Source organism: Callionymus lyra, chromosome 1, assembly GCF_982586985.1.
Source record: "Callionymus lyra chromosome 1, fCalLyr1.hap1.1, whole genome shotgun sequence".
Lineage (NCBI taxonomy): Eukaryota > Metazoa > Chordata > Actinopteri > Syngnathiformes > Callionymidae > Callionymus > Callionymus lyra.
In genome coordinates, this window is record NC_141818.1 from 18689216 (window position 1) to 18709021 (window position 19806).

At 40.1% G+C, this 19806-nt stretch overlaps 1 protein-coding gene across 1 annotated transcript in view; it reads left to right on the plus strand.

The window, feature by feature from the left end:
* The window catches only part of hmcn2 (hemicentin 2), a 55015-nt gene that overhangs the window by 14208 nt on the left and 21001 nt on the right, over positions 1–19806 (plus strand). The window contains exons 15-40 of the mRNA XM_087795990.1: positions 58–216; positions 303–497; positions 729–824; positions 905–1032; positions 1111–1255; positions 1598–1710; positions 5675–5834; positions 5961–6120; positions 9817–9944; positions 10023–10274; positions 10359–10442; positions 13077–13268; positions 13334–13464; positions 13584–13728; positions 14331–14457; positions 14552–14709; positions 14932–15210; positions 15337–15479; positions 16088–16238; positions 16304–16522; positions 16587–16700; positions 16774–16961; positions 17029–17125; positions 17199–17363; positions 18368–18481; positions 18635–18831. Of these exons, the coding sequence (XP_087652116.1) occupies positions 58–216; positions 303–497; positions 729–824; positions 905–1032; positions 1111–1255; positions 1598–1710; positions 5675–5834; positions 5961–6120; positions 9817–9944; positions 10023–10274; positions 10359–10442; positions 13077–13268; positions 13334–13464; positions 13584–13728; positions 14331–14457; positions 14552–14709; positions 14932–15210; positions 15337–15479; positions 16088–16238; positions 16304–16522; positions 16587–16700; positions 16774–16961; positions 17029–17125; positions 17199–17363; positions 18368–18481; positions 18635–18831 (4040 nt within the window). The remainder of the gene's footprint in view (positions 1–57; positions 217–302; positions 498–728; positions 825–904; positions 1033–1110; positions 1256–1597; positions 1711–5674; positions 5835–5960; positions 6121–9816; positions 9945–10022; positions 10275–10358; positions 10443–13076; positions 13269–13333; positions 13465–13583; positions 13729–14330; positions 14458–14551; positions 14710–14931; positions 15211–15336; positions 15480–16087; positions 16239–16303; positions 16523–16586; positions 16701–16773; positions 16962–17028; positions 17126–17198; positions 17364–18367; positions 18482–18634; positions 18832–19806) is intronic.

The following is a 19806-nucleotide window of genomic DNA, read 5'->3' on the forward strand; positions in this document are numbered from 1 at the left end:
AATTGCATAACATTAGAATGAAAGGTTAAGTTTTTAAATTTGACATTTTGTCTTCAGACGAACTTGAGGTCGGTTCAGCGCCGTTTGTGGAGCAGGATGTTCGGCAAGGCACTCTGAACATTAGAGGAGTGCAGGAGGTGGATTCCGGTCTGTACAGCTGTGTGGCCACCAGCTCAGCCGGAACTACGTCTGGAACTGTTCGTCTTCAGGTCGGAGGTGAGACGCTCTGCCAACGAAAATGTCAGACCTTTTCCACTTGAATATAAACTCCATAAACGTTGTCTATCCTCCTGCAACCACAGCCGGCCCGGTGTTTTCAGAAGAACCATTTGACGTGACGGCCAGCGTGGGGGAAAATGTCACCTTGCCTTGTGCTGCTCGTGGGTTTCCACAGCCGACAGTCACCTGGCACAGACAGGATGGCAGACAAGATTTTACCAAAGCAGACACCCACAGTAGCAAGAGGCAGCTGGAGAATGGATTTCTATTCATACAGAGTGAGTTCAAAGTTTTTTTTTTCACAATTTTATAACTGAATATTAAGTTTTCTTAAGGGAGCATTCTATAAAAAATGAAACGTTTATACTCAGAAACATCTAAAATGGAACCTAAAATCAAAGTAATACACTGAAAATGTCCTTTTTAAAATGATTTACTCATATTAGTGACCTGTCCAACTTTTTTTTTTCTTGCTTGCTTTTAAACACACAACTTAACTTGGATCTCAGGTGTGTGGCTGGACGACGAAGGCGTCTATGTTTGTGAGGCAAAGAACCAGTTCGGAATAATCAGAGCAGAAGCGCGAGTCGGTGTCACCGGACTGGGTAGGCATCTTACACATCGTGTTTATTTCCATCCATTGTCATGCTAGCATGTGTCTTGATTTGATTGATGTGTTATGCAGAGCCCCCTCTTCTGGCTCATGGTGCCCCAATAATCACTGCTGGTGTCGGTCAATCCCTGAGTATCCCGTGTATGCTGCTGGATGGAATTCCCCTCCCAGAAAGACACTGGTCACACAATGGCAAACCCGTGAGACCAATATTCCTGATATCCATCGTATATAGAAAAGAATAACATAAAAATATTACTACTGTTTTTTCTGTCAAGATTATTTTCAACACGCGTACTTTCGAGAGGAGTGATGGCAGTTTGTACATTGAAAGAGCTCTACCAGAGGATGCTGGGACGTACGTCTGCACAGCGGTGAATGTAGCTGGTTCCACGAACACCACAGTGAGCCTGGAGGTCAACGGTAAGAGAACGAGTGAACTCCCCGTCTTCGTCGTCCGACCCCGGGCAGGTTTTACACAGCTAAGGCAACAATGTGCTGACTCAGCGCGGCAATATGTCAGTGACTTGACCACCTGCTGTCATCGTAGTGAGAGGCTTGCATTCACTGCCGACTTTGATGAATGGGGTGGTTTTGTTCATGGGCGCGTAATGACAGACGGACCAGATTATAGTTCATCATGTTGGGTAATGAACAAATGCCTTGAGCGCCGATACAGTTAGGCGGGAGAGAAAGGACAGGGTGAGCTTTTTGTTTTGCATGGACACTCAGACAGCTGCGCATCTGACCTACTTATCTTCACAGTGCCCCCGGAGATCAATTCTGGGCCCTACAGATACATTGCCAATGAAGGAGTGCCCATCACGCTGACCTGTGAAGCGAAGGGAGTTCCTAAGCCGACTATTGTCTGGACCAAAGTAAGTCTGATCATATTTCAAATTACTTAAATAGGTATGCTTTATATCATTTCAAGATTAAAGAGTAGCTTTATTCGCCTGTACATTTTGGTATGTATACATTGAATTTTCATGGCTGCCTTTGGAATTGGTTGTAACAAAATTAGAAGAGGAAACCGACGTAGATTTGCTCTTTTGTATTTGTTAAGGGTCTAAAGAGAAGGGGAAATCATACTTTAACAGAAATGAGTACAATATAAATGACAAACGAGGATATTAAAATACATTTAACAAATAAATAAGAAAGTAAATTATGGGACTTACAATTGCCATAAGGATCTAAAATGCATGCTCTTTCATTGAATATGTATTAAATGTGGTATTAAATTCAATCGAAATTGGTCCCATTTGGATTTTCATGGGGTCTTCTGTCACCCTTTCGACCCCTTCCATTATCGAACTTAGCAAATCTGCAAATCTGCCTTACATAGTATGTGGTTTAAATTCCATCAAAATTGGACACATTTGAATTTCCAAAAGAGGTCTTCTGCCTCCTTTTTCTCCCTTTGCCTTAACTCCATTGAGTGTCCATGCTCTTTAAAACCTTCTATCAAGTCGGTAGTCTAAATGATAATTTCAAAGCAATTTTCTCAAGCAGTCGGGGGTCTATAAGACATTCAAATAAGGCTCTATCTCATTTTGGAGAAGGACTGTTTTATGCTGGTTCTTCCTCTTGCTCAGTATTTCTACGCACAGTTGTTGTTGTTGTTTTTTTAAATAATAATGCTTCTACCATGACTAATAGACTATTTAATCTACTTTATTAATAACATTTGTGATAAAAAAAAAATGTATTCCTTCAATATATCCTATAATCAGCGAGTCTGATTACCAGCTACATCAATCCACAACCCGTCCTCCCAGGCCGAATCATCTTTTTGTACTATTCTCCTGCGAGTTATATCTAAAGTCATGACCCCAAGGAATATCCACTCATCATGGAGCTCCTCAAATCATAGCCAACATCCCAGTGCTTTCTTTAATATTCCTTCTGATGTTTCATATAATGGAAAAATACAACTACTCATGATGACATCAATTTGAAAATGGAATCATGGAGCATGATTACGATACAAAGTGAAAAGTTCTGGCTCTTTTTTTTTTCCAAAATTCCTTTTAAGATAGCTGAAAAATGCTTCTAATTATTTTCCTGATTCAAGCCATTTTTATACTTGACCATGTTTTAATCCCCAAATTATTTTCATACCACTGAGTGGTTTAATGTCGGTATTATTGTCACACATGCTTTAAGATAAGAAGAGAACAAATAAAATAGCACAACTGGCAAAAACAACACCTCATGATAATGCTAAATAAGCAGGAGTTTTGGGATTCCCCACAACAAGAAAGTCCCCATGGAGTTCATGTTTTACTCATTTTTACTGGTTTACCTGCTTATTTTATTTTATTAGTAAACTAAACCAAAACAAGCATCTTAACATGCCATGATTCACAGGCTAATGGTGCTATTGAAAAAAATAAAATCCTGTCTTTTAGAAAGTTTTAATCCATCAAACCAATTATATAAAGATTCTGTCCCAGTCTTTGTTTCCTACATACCTGTAGAGAAAAAGGCATAAAAGAGGAGTAACAGTCAGTGAGTCGTTGAGAACCATTTAGCAAGTTTGGAATGTTTTCACAGGGAGGAAGAGCGTAATGACCAAAGCAAACAACATTGTGTTTGATGAGCCATTCTGTCAATTTCACACTTACAGTTTTACTGCTAGGATGTCTTTACTCCCCCACTATTTGCAAGGAACAAGTTACAATGGCCCCAAAGCATGTCTATTAACAAGCAGCGTTGGTGGCCGGTGAATACTCAATTTAATTATGTTATATGGGGATTATATGTGTTCAGCTGGTTAAGGGATAGACTTTATATTATATATTAGTTTAGTCAACATGATGATAGAATTTATGATTAGAAAAACTGCTCAATAATATTGATATAGTATTCCCCATTGAGCTTATTGTTGATACATTTTAATTCCAGTTTTTCTTGAAGGTTGATTGTTATGTCAAAATGTTGCGTTTTTTACTTAAACTGAGCCTCTAGAAGCAGCCATAACAATAATTGTAATAGTTTTAGTATCCATTATGTGTTACGGGTTGGTAAACTTATGCTTAAGGGAACCTTTCTAAATCCCACAAAGAGCAAATAAATCTATCAATCTGTGTGAACTTTCTTGCTTCAGGCCATGGCTCCTGCGAGAGTTTAAGTGATTTAACTATCTAGAAGAAAAAGTGTATTTGTTAAAGCCTCAACATGTAATTGTTATGGATGGTTCATTCCAGGTGAAAGTATATCTGTCTAAACATATATTGATATAAGGAATTATAATGTTATTTCCACATTATTATTTTTTCTACAAAAGGAATCATATTAATAAATATGTTATTTAAGTTTCATTGAAGGATCCAACAACCCTCAGCACACAAAGGCAACGATACAAATGATGTTACAAAAAGTATCCAGGCAGCTTTCACAGACAAAGCGGCATTTTTCGAGAGCATTGAACTTAACGCTCTTGCTGTAAAGGACGTATGTTATACAGTCCCATGGTCACTGGCACGAAAGACCATCGTAAATCTTCCAGTCTTATTAATGACCTGAGCAGGTCGTGATGCTCTCAGTTTTCTAAGTAAGTAAAGGTTTTTTGTAAAGCGCCAAGGTGAGTTAGAACCGCTCCTGGAGTTACAATAAAAGGACTTAAGAGCAGAGGTCCATTAAGGGCCTGAGGGCCATTTGCAGCATCTGACATGATATGCTGTGTACCTACATTTAATGTCCATGTTAAGTGAAATGTAACATTAACATTGAAGTCAGATTGTTAAAAGAATACAGATAATCAATTGTTGTCATTAATAATGTCATTCAACATTGAGTGCAAGATTCCTGCTTTAGAGAATCAATCTTGGAAGAGACTTCTCGCAAATAGCATCAATGTGATACAAGCAGTTCAGTTGACGGTTGGGGAGAACACCCGGCTCTTAAAAGGATCTTCTGCCTGATAGTGATGTGGGTTGGAGAACTACCAACTCCACCACAAGCTCAATGGTCTTACGCCAGCTGGTGATGCTCTCCTCAACTCCTCTGTCAGATGCAGCCCACATTCGGAGCCATCTGAGATTTTGCCAGAAATCAGAAGTGTAGGCAGTGAAACATAACGGAGCGAGAGCGGTGCCCTGATGCACCGTTTCATATGAAGGCAGCTTTAATCATTCAGTTGTTCATTGTCAAAGAAGAAAGACACACAAAATAGAGTAAACTCACTTTTAAAAGATGCTTAAGATTGTTATCAGGAACACCGTGTAAAACATTTTTATATAAAATCCTCAATAAAAAGGGTTTATGACCGTACAAGGAGTTAGAAAAATTCTTCAGAATTACATGTGGATCCAGTGGTCACGGTGCTGTGAGAGCTCCACATACGCTCGTGAAGCTGTCAGTCTCAAAAACATGCAAAATGTTCCCCATATAGGACGTTATAACTAATTACCAAGTCTGAACGAGTGAATGGTGATTAACTTTGCCGGCGAGGAATTTCTGGACAAAACCCCACTCCGGCCTGAATAAACATTTGAGTACATTGTCAGCACTCCTGACTTCGATCAGCAGGTTTCCTACCTTCTTTTTTATTTTTTTTCACATCCTAGATTTCCTCTGCTTTTTCCTGTTCTGTTTAACAGCCGTGCTCCAGGGTCATGTAAATTTATTTGTCATGTCAGATTAGAACAAATCTGTAAAAGCAATTGAACGTTCAAAGCAAGTGAATTGGAGATTGAAGTTGGGGATATAGAGAGAGCGAAGGTCTGTAATTATATTAAACATCAAAGGGTGGGGTTTTGTAAACCTGCTTCAGATCCTCTTTTGTGTGGGAAGCTTTTATCTACATTTTTGATTTCCTGCCCGGCGGTTCCACAGGGAAGGCGGCCTCTACCCAAGAACGATGCCTTTTTCCAGTCCGACACCGATGGACACCTTCACATCCCCTCCCCCTCGCCCGAAGACGCCGGCATCTACGTCTGCACGGCCAACAGCTCCGTGGGCTACGCCAGCCGGGAGATCCAGCTCAGTGTCAACAGTAAGACGCACACGTGGTTAACCACACGCACCCAAACACATCCTCTTTGAAGTCTACACACCATGTAAATAATCTGAGATCAAGGGAGGCTGTTTATGAAAACGTGTCGTGTGCTTGCATCTCCAGCTATGCCCAGAATTGTGGGCGTGAGCGGCCATGACAACACGGTGAAAATGGAAGCGGAGATTGGCACAGAGGTTGTTCTACCATGTGAGGTTCGGGGGAGTCCCTCCCCTCTCGTAACATGGAGCAGGAACGGATATCCCATCCCCCCCGTCACGTCTGGGTGAGTTGGAGAAGCCGACGAGTCCCATTTGACTTCAGAGCTAGTTATTATCTCGTCCGGTTACTTCCCTGAAACAAGCGCTCTGAGCAAAAGCTGCTGCACAATTATAAACAAACCCTTTAAATGCTAAGAAGTGATTCATATGTAATTAATTTTTAAAAGATCTCCAGAACCATTATGTAGAAGAGAATGAAAGACCATCTTAAAATGCCAGATATGATTTGATATCTTACCACTTACCATTTAATGACTTTAATGACATATTTTTGTTGATTTTTCGATTTATAAATTATAGTGTTTGGTTTTATATTCTTTAAAACTGTATAATAGGAAAAAGAAAAAGCAGAATTTAAATAAGTTGACTAGAAAAGCACTAAAATATCCCTGCCAAGTTTATGATTTACCATTTATTTCATCTAAATATTTACATACTTTTTCTAGCATTAAGAATGTTTTTTTTTATTATTTTTAATTTGAACAGTAAGAGGATTTAGTATTATGCACTTAACTTGAAAAACACAATGACTAAAAGGAAAAAAACATTATCATCCCTAGTGTAAAACAAGAGTGACGCTTTTTTTTAGAGAGAGATTGCTGGTAATTTCGGAACAACAACAAAACATAATAATTTGATCTGTTACAATCATCTTTTGTAGAAACTGACTGAGCAGCAAGTTTTAAGAGTTAAACTCGAGACCCTGGGGCCCACTATGATCAACCAAAGTCATTTTACATCTACTGTTGGATGATCTGCTAAAATCGAAGTAGATGAAAGGGTAACTCATGTAAAAACCCAACTTTCCTGACTCACTCACATGTTTCAAATGTTGAAGTCTTCCTCTCCATGATGCAGTAAGTCTCTCATCATCCCCTTGTCCATTATGACATAATGATGGTCTTCACTCCTGCTCCAGCCAGCTGTAATCCTGCCCCCTTTGTTTATACAACGAGTCCCTTGGAGGTGGAGACTTCCTTGATTGATTAATAAGGTGACAAACCTTTACCAGCAGAGCGGCTTTGGTTATGGGGATGCGTTTTCATTTCACATTTTTAATGTAAATATTTCAATAAAAACAGAGTTTTGTACAAACAGACACATGCTGATGAGTACAATAGAGGTCCAAGATCAATTTAAGAGACACTAAAATAAACAAGGAATGTAATAATGGAAGACAGTTTGGTAAATATCCATTTTGACAACCCTGGTTTAGACCCTCTCTGGAAAGACACGAATCTGTGAATCAACTTGAAGCATTAATGAGATTTAATGAAACGATATATATAGAAATAATGCAAGTTTTATCGTCAGCCTGAAACTGGTTCCAAGCAGACTATTGGCATAAACCTTCTAGCTTCTGTCTTGGCTGCGAAGTCAGACGTGGCCTAAGAAATTGAATTTCCGAGTCAAATGGAGTCCGTAAATCATTTCAAATTTTGCTTTGGTGCTGCTTCAAAAACATGCCAAATGTGTCACCACTGGCCACGTACTGGTCGCCTTTTTTTTTTGTCTTAGACTATGACTCACCCTCATGGCTGGCTGACACTTTTTTTTTTTGCTACAGCTAATGTTTGGAACTTGTTCAAACAGATAGTCAGCAGTGGAAAGCTGATTTTTTTGGTAGGAACATCTGGTCTCACCATGTGCCATCTGTGTGGTCACTTTTGGGTGCAGACGATGAAGAAAGACAACAGAGAAACTCCAGTCAGACACCGCACTTCTGGTTTCTGGTAGAGGGGGAATGACAGCGGGGATCAAAACTGGAACGGTGACTCAGGTTGTCTGGGGCGAGGAGGAGGAGGAGGTGAATGTAACTGACAGAGGAAGAGATACAAACTCCGTCTGCCCCGTTCCCCGAGGAGCCCCGGCAGTAAAACAACACTTTACTGGTGGTGTCTGATGAGTATAGCACATCCCTGTGAACAACCCCCACGTAAGTTTTTACATATGCAGCGACAAGCTGTGCGAGCGGGATCTCCAGCTCCACTTCCACAGTGGGTTCTTTCAACCCTCATGCCTGGAACTCAACATACACATCACCGATGCGATGTTGAGAGGAAACAGGTTGTTGGATCAGTTTAGCGATACAATGAAGAGCCGCTACGAGGGGCCGACCTCGGCAGAGACATCGTCTGTTCCGATGTTGAATGCTTCACCTCAGGCTGTTTGAGGAGGTGGGAGCTCCGCGTTACTCCATATGTGCAGCTGAAATAGAGAATCCTTTGTGCTTCCAGATCATTTGCACTCACACGAACATGTTTGGATTCATTTCCTAAACAGACTGGGTTATCTCACTCAAATAACTGGGGTGAGTTTTCATCGACTCAAATTGATGATTAACACATGAATAGCTGGAGGTTATTTCCTCCGTGCAGACAAACAAGAGGCAAGATGCGTCGTTTGAAGAAGATCTACGACGTGCTCGGGACAGATGTCAAATCAATAGTTACCGACTCCTTGGTGATAAACACACAGTAGTCATTGACGCAGGGTATCCGGGCCACGGCCTTTGCCAGGGTGACATCACCGTGTCAGACCTCATCTGCCCTTTCGCACAGAATAATTAACCCGGACAATGATAATTGCTGAAGCAACAACTCTCCGAGGAGGTTACTCAACTTAAGCAGAAGTTGGAGAGCTTTAATCCTTCCCAGATCCATTACGACAAAACATTTTTGTTCAATGAAACAGAATAGTTCTCTTTGGAAGACACATGGGTAGATCTTGAATGCAATCCAGCGAGTGATTTTCTCTGCCAAGGATGATGTTTTTGTGTGTCTGTTATCGTTCCATCCGCAAAACAACTCCAAAATTAATGATCGGTCTTTAATGACATTTTTGAGGATGCGTCGATCATAGAACAAAGACTTAATCTTTCAACTTATGAAGGTTTTTACGGGTTGTTTTCACGCCAAACTGCAGTAGGGTTTCTAAAGAAGATTCTTCAAGGCTACTAATTTGGTAACTTAAATATTGCCCTGGCATTCTGCAACTAACAATCCCATTGGAGGCCAATAGCCTATCAAAAATAAGCTTTAAATGTAAAACAATTGACTTTAAAATTATGAGTATAAAAAAGATGCTTGGGGGAGGTCTGCGCTCCCTGTAATTTTGAATTATTGTGAATGTTTTATACTTACTCCGCATTTATCGGCACACATTATCTTTATTTGTTAGTTGTATATTTTGTGTTTTTTCTTACCTTTTTAATACATTTTTTTAACCCTAATTTTATATTTTTACTTGAAAATCGTAATTTGCACCGTCAGGATGATGCACTTTAATTTTGTTGTACTATGTGCAATGACTGAATAAACATAAACAGTTTCTGATTCTGATTCTATAAACCACTTATTGATAACAAAATATAATGATATGCATCATATTGTGATGCTAAAAATGTATTATTTATAATTCCTAAAATATTTCTTCTAAAAGTGCAACTCATTTTAAAATGACATAAAAATCAGGTTTTATTCTTGTTTCTTGAGAAAAAAGTATATATTAATTACAATATTGTAAACATTTATTTAAATGAATCAAAGACTGGATGATTGGACGACACAAAGGATGTCATTGGTTATATATACTTCCGAACCAAAACAGCGTACTTCCTGGAACACTTAAGCCCAATATCTCCAGTGACTCATAAACCATTCTCTCCATTTCTCTGCTTTTTCTCCGTCACGACTCCCCAGGTTCACTATTTTGCCATCAGGCTCTCTGAAGATCACCGACGCCCGACTGATTGATAGCAAACTGTACACCTGCACGGCAGAGAACCCAGCAGGGAACGCGTCACTCAACTACAATCTACACATACAAGGTAACAGCGTGAGGCTTCTGCAACGTGATGATGAAACCTCCTGATTGTAAATGATCGGATGTTTTTTTTGTTCCTCAGCAAAGCCAAGAATCCAACCAGCGGCTCCACTGCTCAAAGCCCTCCTCGGCCAAACGGTGACGCTGCCTTGTGTGGTCCAGGGAGAGCCAAGCCCGGAGGTCAACTGGTTTCACAACGGACTTCCTGTGGGGGTCAAGAACACGTCACCCCTCAATATCCAAAAGGTCAGCCATGCTGACCGAGGCACCTACCAGTGTGTCGCCACAAACAGCGCCGGTCAAGAGACACTCGAGATCACGCTGGAAATCCTTGGTGAGAATTTAATTGACTAAGAACATTAAGCAGATATTGGTAAATAAAACAAAATGTGAAAAAAAACATGTCTTATCTCCACAGAGGCTCCATCCTTCACTGAAACAGGAGAAACCATCTTGGAGAGAATTGCAAACACCAAAGTTGTCATCCCCTGTCCTGCTCAAGGTAAAACCCACATTATATATATGAATAAAACGTTATTATTGCTTATATAATGCCCAATTTATCAATGTTTTAAATGAAATGCTTATCTGACGTCATGTGAACAACTAACTGTTGCTCTCTTAACCACTCATGGGAGTTTGAGGGAGATGGTTGAAGCTTTTAAATGTAGGATTAATATTAATATATTTCAATAATCATGAAACTACTGAGACTCTTTCCTTTTTGTTTTGTCAGCTGTATCTCTTGTTTTTGTAAGACTGGCACAATTGATCGAATTTTGCACCTTATTTAAGTCCCTTTAAAAAACTGTTTTAATATTTAGAATACAATATAGCAAGTTACTCATAAACACCACAATTCTATAACCATGAAGCAAGGCCATGGTGTGGAGATGGGAAAACCCCTAATTAACTGATAACATCTTAATTGAAAAACCAAACTGATAAAGGTCATTGAATCATGTATGTACAAGTTACGCTAATAGGTTCACATTTTCAGTTTATATTCATATTATTTACTGTAAAAGGACTGTTTTGTTAATTTCTTCAAATATAATTTACTTACTTACTTAAATTGAAGAAAAATTAATGTAGAAATGTGGGATTCATAGCTTATACAACATCACATCATCCACTGTACATTTATCGATCCAAATATTTACATACATATAATAACCTCTTATTAAAATCCTAAAGATATAAATCAGATGAATTGTATAGCAGGGCAGCATTGTATTTATGCAACTTGCTAGCATAACACATAAAACAAGGATGAAAGTAAGGGGAACTTGTGCTGTGGCTGTCTTGCTAGAGAGCAACAAATCCTTCAGAGGATTTATGGGTCCAGATTGCACAAAGTAGTTCCTCATGAAAGACCAACAGATAAACACTTGATCACGTAACCTCCTTGGTGGAAGTTATTATTATCGGCACACTCCACTAACACAATACATAATAAAAGCTTTCCAAAGTGTCACAGACGGTCTTGCTCGTCATGAAGTGCTTCGTAGCGATGAAGGCGCCGAGAGCTCCTCACCTTCTGTCCCCACATGTTTGACACGTGTGTGACGAGTTCCGGTTCCAGTGACAGCACAGTGTTTGTGTGGCTCGGTGCCATGGAAACCAGCTCACGCCGACAAGGTGAGGGCTGCGCCTAATGTGGAGCAACAGCTGGAACATCCGTCGGCGCCGCCTCAGCGTTGCCACATCTGCTTTCCCCTCAGTCTGGACCTGCTGGGAGAGGAATCCTAATTACAGGCTGCTGCGAGCAGATAAAGGACAGGGATGTCTGAGGTGCACCGTGACGCACAGGGAGATGAAGCCATGCTAGCTCCCCTCCTCCTCCTCCTCCTCCTCCTCCTCCTCCTCCTCCCCTCCTCCTCTTCCTCCTCTTGTCTAAGTCATGATGGCGGAAGCAGGTCCGGGATGACTCACGGAAATATTACATTCTCAAGACACCCTGGAGAGGGCGGTGAGGAAACAAGGAGATCCTCCGTGTTCTCCTGAGATAGGAGGCCGTGTCTTACGGCGGAGCGTCACGCGTGCTGGGGGTATTAATTGGGCAAACACATGGAGGATATGACAGACTCTGTCGACCCCCACAAATAAATTCAAAGCCAACTAATGAGATCTTTTAACGGCTAAAACAGAACATCTGCATGTACTTCCTGTCAGCAGTGAGATAATGAATATGCGTTAGAGTTGCTTAAGTATAAACATGTGTGGAGTTGAGCGGGAGATGATAGCATTGCTTTAGGTTCGGAATCCACGGATGTTTGATATCCGTGTGTGTATGTGAGGAGCTTTAGAGTTGACCCTCCAGGATCCACCTCCACCTTTTCTCCTAATTCCACCGTTGCGGCTCCGTCCAGCCCAGTAATCTACGGCGCACATCTGTTTCAAAGGAGAGTCCAGACTTTTCCCACCGCTCCAGACCTCTCTTTAGCAGTGAATATTGACGGATATTTGAATTGATTTATTGATGGACCTTTAATTTTCCCACATGGGGGGACATTTAAGTAGTCACAGCAGTTCACAAAAAAAACTAAACAAACATGCACATCATAATAAAACATATAGTATACCTATTAAAAATAATAATAGTAAAAAAAAATTACAGGAATAAATTGATAATTTTAGTATAATAATAATACAATAAAAATAAGATAAAATAAACAACATAATTAAAACAAATAATTATAAATATATTAGTAAAAGAAAATGTTCATAAAATGCACACACTACATAAATACAAAAATGTGGGGAGGGAGTTATAAACACTAAATAAAACATTTTTAAAATAAATAGATAATCCGACAAAAAGTGGGGGAATCTCTCCTTCCTGCAGTGCAGGTGAAAAAGTCTGGCTCCGAACATAATAATCCTACTTATTAAATCATATAAACTTTTGATTAGCTTGGTATTTCTAGCAGTTAATCCATAATTGGCTCAATTCCTTGTGCTGACCTTACGTTCAGAAGATAAATCAGAGCTTCCAGTCTGGGCCTGGAGCCCATTACGTTCCCCCTGTAGAGACGGAATGAACTTTTCTTTTTTTTTTTTTTTTGGACAGACAGAATCAATAAATTTCATTTTATATCCTTCTGTGAATGGTTTTCTTGTTGTGTCCCTGTAGGTTCACCACATCCCAAAGTACGCTGGTTCAAGAACGGCCTGGAGATATATCCGGAACAATCTGGGTTTTCCGTGAGCAGAGATGGCGCTCTTGAGATTAGTCAAGCGTCTGCGGGCCACAGCGGGGACTACAAGTGCGTGGCCACCAATCAGGCCGGTTCCGTGGACAGGAAGACCAGGCTCAAAGTGAATGGTGAGAACTTGTTAAATCATAGTTTCAGATCTTTATTTTTTCAAATATATCTTTGTCGACTACAGTTCCTCCTGAGATCCAAGACGACGGACAACCCCTGAACCTCACTGTCAGCCTGAGGCAGCCTCTCACTTTGGGCTGTGACTCCTTTGGTATCCCCTCTCCTACAATCACCTGGACTAAAGACGGTCATCATGTAAGTACAAATTACCTTATTACAGGGTACAGGCTAATATAGCTGTACAGTGCCCCCAAGCGGACAGCATGTTCACTACATAATTGGGTTCATGACTGGTCAGACTTGTGCTCACTCAGGTGGACACTCCTGGTGTGTATCTGCAAAATGGAAACCGACTGCTCAGAATCTACAGAGTGCAGCCGGAACATGCCGGACAGTTTTCTTGCTTTGCTCAAAACACGGCAGGAGAAGCCCGGAGGGATTATAACATAGTCGTTCAAGGTGAGTCCATCCATCTTCTGCTTATGTTAAATATAATCCAAGAACATGTCAATATGAAAATAAATATGAAAAATTATTAAAAAAAAAAAACGTTATAATAATGCACTGTATTATTATTAATATTATTGTTGTTTATTGTTTTTTGCACTATTTTATTGAATATATTGTATTTTTTATTTATTAAAAAATATATATAACAATACACTTTACAAATACGTGTAAAAGTATAAAATGAAAAAAGAACTGATAAATAAATAAACCACAATTAAAACATGAAAGATTGTTGAAAGAGTTTTTATGTAATAGTATAAATATCCCCCCGAAAAATGACGAAATTACTGGATATAGATCCTCTTCTTTATTTACCCATTTGGCAAGAAATGCTGCACTCCCAATATTGTGATTGAAAATCCCCAAATCAGAAATATTTTCGATAGTTTAAGTTTTGTTTGACATCTTTGACATCAAACCATAGTAATTGAATGATGTTCTTTTGGTTCTCCTAGTAGAACCCCCGGAACTTTTGGCTCTGTAGCTTTAATATAAATTGATGTGTGATAAAATGTGTAATATTAAAACTAATGTTTCACTACATTTCTCAGCACCACCAGTCATTTCTGGAGCTTCCAGAATGCAGGAGATGAGCGTAGTTTTGGGACAGGAGGTGGAGTTTCAGTGCCGGGTCAGTGGGAGTCCAGCACCGAGAGTGGAATGGAGCCGTGACGGAGAGTAAGATCCCCACTTATAATTTACTGACGTGACTCTGAGAGCCCCGAGCATGTCATCCATCGACATCATCTCTTGTTTCCCCTTCTTCATCTAGGGTTCTCTCCAGGGACGGAGATCCACATGTGGAGTTTTTGGAAGACGGTCAAGTGTTGAGGGTGAAGTCCGTCCGGCTGAGGGATCAGGGCGTTTACCAGTGCCTGGCCCGCAACAATGCTGGGACTCAGATGCGGCAGTTCAGGCTCACAGTTCAAGGTCATAATTCATCTTTTCCGGCTTTTCTTTCTCTCGCTCATCCCTGCCATGATCTAAGTACGATTTATGAAGGTGTTATCTCCTCATAGACACAGCAATGTTTGGCTCCCACTGTAGTGAATTCATGGGATAAATGGTGGACGACCGCCATGTAGATTATAGTCCCATCAAAAGTTGCCTGAGACGCTTAATAAATATATATTTTCTCATCTTTTCTTGCAGCCCCCCCGATCATCAAGGGGCCCAGTGACATATCGGAGGTTACCGTGGTTCTAGGGTTCCCCACAGTTCTCTCCTGTGATGTAGAGGGTTCCCCCGCCCCTACAATCACTTGGCTCAAGGACAACCAGCCCATAGTGTCCAGTCCCCAGCTGACCTACACCCGTGGGGGTCAGGCTCTGAGACTGGGCTCAGCACAAGGAGACAGCACCGGCCTTTACACCTGCAGGGCCTCCAATCCAGCCGGGACCGCCATCAAACAGTATTCTCTGGGGGTTCTTGGTAGGACATTAACTAGATGATGTTTTATTTCTCATTTTATTTTTTAACATTTCTTTCTGTTAACTTCTTATATGGGCCCTGAAATACCTTTTGATCCTTCATAAATCCTGTTTTTTCCCCCTGTAGTTCCACCACAGATAGAGGGTGATGCGACTTCCCTGATGTTTGGAACTCAAGAAGAGAAAGTTCGTATCAATGGAAGTTTAACTCTCTCATGCCTGGCTAAAGGATTTCCTGAGCCGAAAGTTTCATGGTTCAAAGATGGACAGGTCAGTGTTGTATGTATGTATGGCCCTTTTATTCCGCCAAACTCGATTGATACATTAATTCTAGACTCTGATTAAAAAGAAAAACACCTTTTTTAAATTTTGTGCAATTCCCCCCCCCCTCCCCCCGAGTCATTTATTGGTTTGTTGTTGGTTTTTTGTTGCTATGTTTGCTCGTAAAACAAAAATGATGAATAATGATGAATTTCCACAAATGTATAAACAAATCCTTTTGTTAGGCCCAAATAAAAATACCATCACATGAACTAGACAAATAAATACACCATGGTTTAGGATAGACCGCCACCATTAATAGGAAAATAAATATTTCATTACAGAATGCAGAATTGTGGCAAAAGTGTTGCTGGCACTTATACAAGTACTTTTCTAGTTTGTGATTGATATTCAAAAGCTAGATGCTAATGCTAAAGAAGCTAATGCTTGTAGCTTTAATGCTAATTACATTTGACCTATAATACTCCCCCAAATAACATCTATATTTCTGTCTCTGTGAAGCTAATCAAATTTACAATGTCAAAATTCATACAATTGCATACTGTTAAGGCATTCATTGATAAAAAACCATCATGTGCTGTTTGAATATGATGTAGCTGATGACTGGTAACCTCCACGCTGGCATCAAAGAAAGTGGTCACTACCTCCACATTGACAACGCTATGATGTCACACGAGGGCCAGTACACTTGTGTGGTCACCAACTCGGCTGGAGAGGACAAAAGAGACTTCCGTGTCACCTTACAAGGTGTGTTTGGTTCGATAAACAAGATGTTTCACCAGCCAGAAGGTAATTTATATTTCCTGTTTCAGTTCCTCCAGTCTTTCAGCGCGTGACTAACCGGGAGGCAGCGTGGGGTCTGGGACACGAGGACGACGAGGACAATGATGACATGGTGGAGAAGCGAGAGGTGATCCTGGGTCATCCCCTGAGTCTGTCGTGCGAGAGCAACGCCATCCCACCGCCCAAGCTCAACTGGTACAAAGACGGCAGGAAGCTGACCTCGGCTGATGGAGTGATGCTGCTGCCAGGTGGTTTACCAGAAAATTATCAGAGAAGAAGAGTTACGATTCTTTAACATATTCCTTCCTGTAGGTGGACAGGTGCTGCAGATACCTCGGGTACGCAAAGAGGATGCTGGGAAATACACATGTGAAGCTGTGAATGAAGCTGGAGAAGACCACATGCACTTTGAACTGGAGGTTTTGGGTAAATCATCTTCTAATATGCTTGAATACGTCCGAAAACTGCTTCTCACCGCTTCTGTTTTCGTTGTCACCAGTCTCTCCGGTCATCATGGGCGCCACTGAGGAGTTCATGGAGGAAATAGGAGCGGTGGTGAACAGCACCGTGGTCCTGCACTGCGACGTGAACGGGAACCCGCCGCCGCTGGTGACCTGGCTGCGAGACCGACAGCCGCTTCACAGGGACTCGCAGCATCTGATCAGTGAGGACGGGACACAACTCCAGGTGAGAGCTGCAAAACAACAAATCACCAACATGGTTTTAACCTAAAATCTTTCGTAACATCCCCTAGTTCCTCAGTGTTCAAGTATCAGACATGGCGGGGTACCGGTGCGTCGCCGAAAACAAAGTGGGGACGGTCGAGAAGCTCTTCAGTCTGACAGTTCAAGGTCAGTTATGGCAACCATTTTTTTTTCACATTTATGGTTTTTAATGGTTTATATAAATATGTTTATTTTTTAGTTCCTCCAAAAATACAAGGTCAGAAGGAGGAGGAACAGGTCAGCGTTATTGAGGGTCATATGGTGTCGATGCTGTGCGATGTCCAATCGTACCCTCCACCAGAGATCACCTGGACCAAGGATGGGCAGCTCCTACACTTTAGCACCGGGGTCCACATCCTTCCAGGTATGTCTATGGAAACTCAAATGTTGATGTTTTTATCCATTTCTTATACAACACAACTCTAATTTGGGTTGGCAAAAGTCATGTTCAAATGAAAAAAAAAAAGTTTCTGGTTTAAGTTAACTTTATTCTAACTTGTCAACTTTAGTTGCTTCATTCTGGTAATTCCAGTTAAGGGGTTAAACAATTGAATTCCCCTTGGGGCCACATGTTACACTTCGCCTGTTGTACGGGGGCCAAAATGACAGATTAAGATAAGTTATAAACATTTATATTTATACATTAATAAACATGTTTATTGATTTAAAAAAAACACTAATGCAGAAAGAAAAAAAGGGGAAAACGTGCGCTGTCATAAAACTAAAATGTAAATGTTTTTTAAATATATATAAAAATCCATTTAATAGAAAAACTGTAATAATACATATTTTTATATTTTTCAAGTTTATTTCATTAAAAAAAACATTTAATTTGAGTCAATTACATTTAATATATATATATATATTTAACATCAAATAAAACTCATGCATGTGTGAATATTTTCTTTTCAAGTTTTTCAATATAATTAATGAATAAGTGAATATTTTCTATTTGAGTGTTGAGTATCTTATGAAAAATATATATTTTTCTGTTTTTTTTATTCATCTTGAGGGAAAACATGATCAAATTAAGTTAAAGTTTTAGTTAATTAAAAAATAATTTAAATGTTAAAAGAAATGTGAAGAGAAGTAACAATTACCAAATATATTAGTACTCAGAAGTAGCAAGTGAAGCTGTAAAAAAATGTGTGATCATAATAAGTTTTATTCTATCAATCTGACTTTGTCAAGGCTACATAAATGGCTGAATGTGGCCCTTGGGGGCACACTTTAAGTGATTTTTGCTGCAAATGAAATTGTAAAGTATTTGTCCATAGAGTTACTATAACGTTCAGATTGACAGTAAGGGTAAGGGTTTCTTAAAGGAAAGATACGGAGTAAGTAAGTAAGTAATGCGTTGTGTTTCAGGTGGTCAGATGCTGCAGCTGCCTCGAGCACGACTGGATGACGCAGGACAGTATGTATGCACAGCTACTAACTCAGCAGGCCAGGACCAGAAGAGCATCCTCCTCAGTGTTTACGGTGAGACATCTGCACAGATCTCTTCCATAAACAGAACGAGCATAACACCGTGTCAGCAGTTTACAACGTTCCAGCTGCGACAGTGAATAGTTCCGAAGTGACTCGTGGCAACTGAATCACTCTGAGATCATTTCTTTTCCAAATACCCAACAGTGGTGCCCACCCTGAAGCCCCGTCTGGATGCTGAGTCAGACCCGGTCACCCCTCAGGTGGGATCGTCGGTCACGCTGCGATGCCAGGCCAATGGTGTTCCCGAGCCCGAGGTCACATGGTACAAAAACGGGCTGCAGCTGACAGAAGGGAACGGACTGAAGATAGATCGCCACCAGCTGGACATTGTTGGGGTCCAGGTCAGCCGAGTGGTTTTTACATTATTCATGTTCAGGGCTTTGATCCAAGACTCATGTAAGACGTTCACTCAAAATGTGTTATTGTTTAATGTTGTAATCATTCATACATGTCATAGAAGTTCTCTGACGTCAAACAGCTTTTATTTATTTCATTACCGGCGAAGAAACTTAACTAAAACAAGTCACTATCAAAGCTTATTGTCTTTTAAAGTTCGCTATTTTTTTTTGTTTTTAAACAAATATTTTATTCTTATAAACATAATTAGGAAATTGTATATAATTCAAATGTTAAGAAAAAAAAAACATTTAGATTATTTACATTAAAGCAGAAATACATATTTCTCTGATTATTTATTTATTTATATCATGTGTGAAGTACTGATAATGTTTAAAGGTTACAGGAAGAGAAAACCAACATAATAGGAGCTTTATCTTGTTAAATAAACACATGCACATGCTGTGTAAATGAAATGCCATTACGCTGTTTCTGTGGAGGGAGCCAGAAAAAAAACAATCTTCCAAAGTGCAAAATGTATTACTATTTGCGACTGTAGAGTTACATCTAAATAAGGTAGGGAGAAAAGATAAGAAGTCTTAAACTCATTCAAAACAACTGTTAATGGGGCGAGATTCAAGGGTCACCATTACAGGTCGCCAGCATGTCACATGACACACAAAAATAAAAACAACCAACCAATCACACACACTATCACAACTACCGAGAATTTAGAGAACCAAAGCAGTCTCTGTATGTTTTTGGACTAAGGGAGGGAACCAGAGTAAAACAAGGCAAGCACAGGGAGAACATACAAACTCAACAGCTTTGAACGCCTTTTCAATTGTCTTTAAATAAATACTCTAAGGTGAGGGTGCCATCTAGTGGGATTTAAAATAGGACTCTGCTTCATGACGCTTAATCAGAATATCATTACTACATCATGTAGTAATGGTCATGTAGGTTATCTTGACTTTCCT